The following is a 2,500-nucleotide window of genomic DNA, read 5'->3' on the forward strand; positions in this document are numbered from 1 at the left end:
CATACACACTTTCTTTCACACACATACACACGCACACACACATCGCTGTATGTTAGCATATTTAGCTATGTATATTGCCTTTGTCCCAGCAAAGCTCATTACCTCCCTCGCTCTGGCCCCCAGTCCTGCCGACGGTGTACGTGCCCCACCAGCTAGTGGGTGTGCCGCTCAACCAGGAAGTGACCATCGAGTGCTACATCGAGGCCTGGCCGCCCGGACTTAACTACTGGAAGAGACCCAATGGAATCGAAGTGCTTCACTCGGACAACAAGTGAGTCTTTCGTTTCCTCTCTCGTCATGGCGATGATTACAAACTAATGCATTTTTTGGTGTTCTGTATTCTGTATACTTGGTCTTAAAAGGAGAGAGAGAAGAGATTAGAGAATAATAAATGAGTGAGTGACAGGCACACGAGAAGAGAAAGGGAAGACACTGTAGCTTAACAGCTCCACCAACAGCATATTCACACATTATAACATGGCACATATATTTTGTATTTGCTTTCTTCTGCCACGCCTGGCGGCCTGGAGGGAAGGTATTCACGAAAATTCTATGACTGCTCTTTGCGGAATAATCTTCAGTAGAGGAAAAATTGCTTAAGGCCAAATTAAAGACAGTCCTCACGGACGTGAATAGAATATATCAGTAAAATGGAGGACATGCCTAAATTAACGGTTGACAATCAATCAAAATGTGCTTCCAAGTTTTTTCCTATCGCATTCTATGCAAAATTAATTTCACACCTGTCCGAAAACTTTGGCCGAGTCGTAAACAAACCCTGACTATTAGACATATCCGTGGGGAGTCATAGACAAATTTACCGAGTCAAAGACAGATGAAGATAATCACACACCAGTAATGACAAATAGACTTTGGAGGGCTATTCTGACCTAGTGTCAACCAATCATTGATACATTTTCTATACATTCACAGAAATGTTCTGTTCGAAAATACGAATGGCTCTGCGCCTTCACAGCTGAAGAAATGACAACAAACCTATGGCTGCCCAAGTTTGATAAATATAAAAAATGCGTAATACTATTATCATTATGGAAGTAATATTCATTGCAGTGTATAGTTTAACATATCGCTGCAATTAAATGAGTATTCTCTTAACATCAATGACTTAATGTGGCACAGCGAAAATCATTGACAAAATAGTAGAGCCGAGTCACAGACCTTTCGTGACTGCCACACCGGAGGCGGTCCTCAGGAAAGGTTATAAAATTTTCTTAGACAAATTGTCGTGGATCGTCGTTGAGATTGTCTATGACTCGTGTTGAATATTGTCCTTGGCGATTTCGTCTTTGACTCGCACTGTGTCACATTTCAGTTTTAACACAACTATAATTGATATTTACATTTCAAAATATCCTATGATAATAATTCAATCTAATAATGAAATAACAATACTTCTACAGTGAATCTCAAATATACAATGAATATAACATTATATATCTAATACCTTTTATATGTTTAACGTCTACATTTGGTATATTGCATCATCTGAGAATATGCACGGTATGAGAAAACTGTAGTATACGACAATGAGTAAAAAAGTGGCAGGAAAATTTCAAATCTTCAATAACTAAAATCGCAGATTGTTCGAGGCGCCTCTTAATTTCAAGACAATAATAATGCCTTTTTACAGTCACTGAAGACATCTTCATGTTAGTAATGGCATGGAAATCCTTCGTCACCTTTTTACTTATCAAACATTGATTGAGCAGTTTCATCCATGGTCGCTGCAGTTTTCACAAAGTTAAGTACAAGTGGCGCCGCGCGCCTTCTCAGTTGACGCAATAATAACAAACGCAAATGGTGCCAAGTAAACATTTAAAATACATTAGGTATATATTATTAGTCATTATATGTCTTAGATTTATTATAGTAATAATTTATATTTATTATTACATTGAATTATTACAACAGGATCTTTCAAAATGTAGATATGGTTGAGTGTTAACTTTGAAATGAGACAAAATCCCAAAGAAGTCTTTAGATAGTGCCATAAACAAATTTTAATGTAAAATTTTGTTTTTTTAGGATAGTCCTTAAACTTGTCAAACAAACGTCTATGACCTTTCGTGAATATTTTAAATTCCCAATGTATAAAATGACACGCCACACAAGGAAGATAACATGCTATATATATAACAATAATAAAACTACTCTTCCTTTTCCCGCCATCACCCTCCCACAAATCTCTCTCTCTCTCTCTCTCTCTCTCTCTCTCTCTCTCTCTCTCTCTCTCTCTCTCTCTCTCTCTCTCTCTCTCTCTCTCTCTCTCTCTCTTCCCCTTCTTCTCCGTCCCCTCCTTTCTCAACCTCCCCCTCCCGTGCCCCCAGATACGAGGTCAAGGAGATCCCGGGCTCCCAGAAGTACAAGACGCACATGCTGCTCACCATCAAGTCGGTGACGAAGGCGGACATCGGCGAGTACAACTGCATCGCCAACAACAGCCAGGGCGGCGCCGAGCAGGTGGTGCGGGTGGCCGCCT

The 2,500-nt window shown here is 39.8% G+C and overlaps 1 protein-coding gene across 1 annotated transcript in view; it reads left to right on the forward strand.

The window, feature by feature from the left end:
• The window catches only part of LOC138861947 (lachesin-like), a 106,141-nt gene that overhangs the window by 98,999 nt on the left and 4,642 nt on the right, over positions 1 to 2,500 (forward strand). The window contains exons 8-9 of the mRNA XM_070122425.1: positions 124 to 271; positions 2,349 to 2,500. The exon at positions 2,349 to 2,500 is cut by the window's right edge and continues 42 nt beyond it. Of these exons, the coding sequence (XP_069978526.1) occupies positions 124 to 271; positions 2,349 to 2,500 (300 nt within the window). The remainder of the gene's footprint in view (positions 1 to 123; positions 272 to 2,348) is intronic.

This window comes from Penaeus vannamei, chromosome 6 (assembly GCF_042767895.1).
Source record: "Penaeus vannamei isolate JL-2024 chromosome 6, ASM4276789v1, whole genome shotgun sequence".
Lineage (NCBI taxonomy): Eukaryota > Metazoa > Arthropoda > Malacostraca > Decapoda > Penaeidae > Penaeus > Penaeus vannamei.